General features: G+C 38.1%; 1 protein-coding gene across 1 annotated transcript; it reads left to right on the top strand.

Moving 5' to 3' along the window:
• Window positions 1-670, top strand: LOC118745904 (GATA zinc finger domain-containing protein 10-like; the record flags this gene model as incomplete). Its single annotated transcript, XM_036479562.1, is given in 1 exon segment — window positions 1-670. A coding segment is annotated over 1 exon segment (639 nt), but the record flags the coding sequence as incomplete, so codon positions are not given.
• Between the last annotated feature and the right edge of the window lie 580 nt (window positions 671-1,250).

Raw genomic sequence — 1,250 nt, 5'->3', positions numbered from 1 at the left:
GGCGGTGGCAGCAGCAACAACAACAATGGCATTTGTTTTGTAAATAATAACAACAGTAACGAACTTAATTTGGTTTGTTGCAACAATACCAACAACAGTGATGATGGCCTGACTGGCAACAAACTCTTAAACGAAGATAAAGAATTATTGAACGTAGCGCGGCGTTTATACGCTAAATGTAGCGAAAATAACGAAGTAGTACGATTACCACAATATCCACCGATTCAACTGCTGCAACAGCAGGGACATTTGCGACCCCAGCCTCATCATCAGCGACACCAACGGCAAGTTCACCATGCTGAATATTTGCAAAGTACGCCAACGCTCCTATTCTACAACAACCAACAGCAGCAACTACTATCGGTCGCTTTACCGAAACCTCAAAACTCTAATCAAGAGCTGGCCAGCCTAAGGCAACAATATCAAAGTCGACAACAACAGCAAACAAATCCACGCGAATACTTCCTTCAACAACAAAATGGCCAGGTCCATGGTCGTCAAGTCCTGTGTTTGGAGAAGAATGCACCAACGGTGGAAACGACTTATACATCGCATGATTTTGGGTGCTACGATACACCAACGCCCACAAAAAGAAAAAATAACATGATTACGGATGTCAATCAAATGCGCCCTGTATAGTATTAATTATGTACACATGTGTTCTAGCAAAGTAAAGGAATTATAAAACATAACGTAATCTTATCTTATAAATATTATAAATCTGAAAGTTTGTATGTTTGGATGTTTGGGAAATCATCACGCGGAAACGACTGCACAGATTTGCATGAAATTTTGTACACGGATAGCTTATGGGCCAGGTTGGTTAATAGGCTATTTTATTTAAGAGTTGCCACCTGTTAAAAAAGTTTCATTTATTTAATATGCGGGAACGACTGAATGGATTTGCATGAAAATTTGCAGACAGATAGCTTATGACCTAGATTGGAAAATAGGCTACTTTTCTTAAGAGTTTCCACCTGTTAAAAAAAGTTTCATTAAATTAATACGTGGAAACGACGGAATGGATTTGCATGAAATTTTGCAAGCAGATAGTTTATGACCTACAGTGGAAAATAGGCCAATTTTTTGGAAGAGTTGCCACCTGTTAAAAGAGTTTAATTAAATTAATACGCGGAAACTACTAGACGGATTTGCATGAAATTTTGCACACAGATAGCATTGCACACAGGTTAGAAAGTAGGCTACTTTTTTTAAGAGTTTCCACGTGTTAGAAATGTTTAATTTAATTA

Source organism: Rhagoletis pomonella, unplaced genomic scaffold (assembly GCF_013731165.1).
Source record: "Rhagoletis pomonella isolate Grant_MI unplaced genomic scaffold, Rhpom_1.0 Rhpom_scaffold_00009, whole genome shotgun sequence".
NCBI lineage: Eukaryota > Metazoa > Arthropoda > Insecta > Diptera > Tephritidae > Rhagoletis > Rhagoletis pomonella.
The sequence above is the reverse complement of the archived record's forward strand: the minus strand, read 5'-3'. Positions and strand labels throughout refer to the sequence as shown.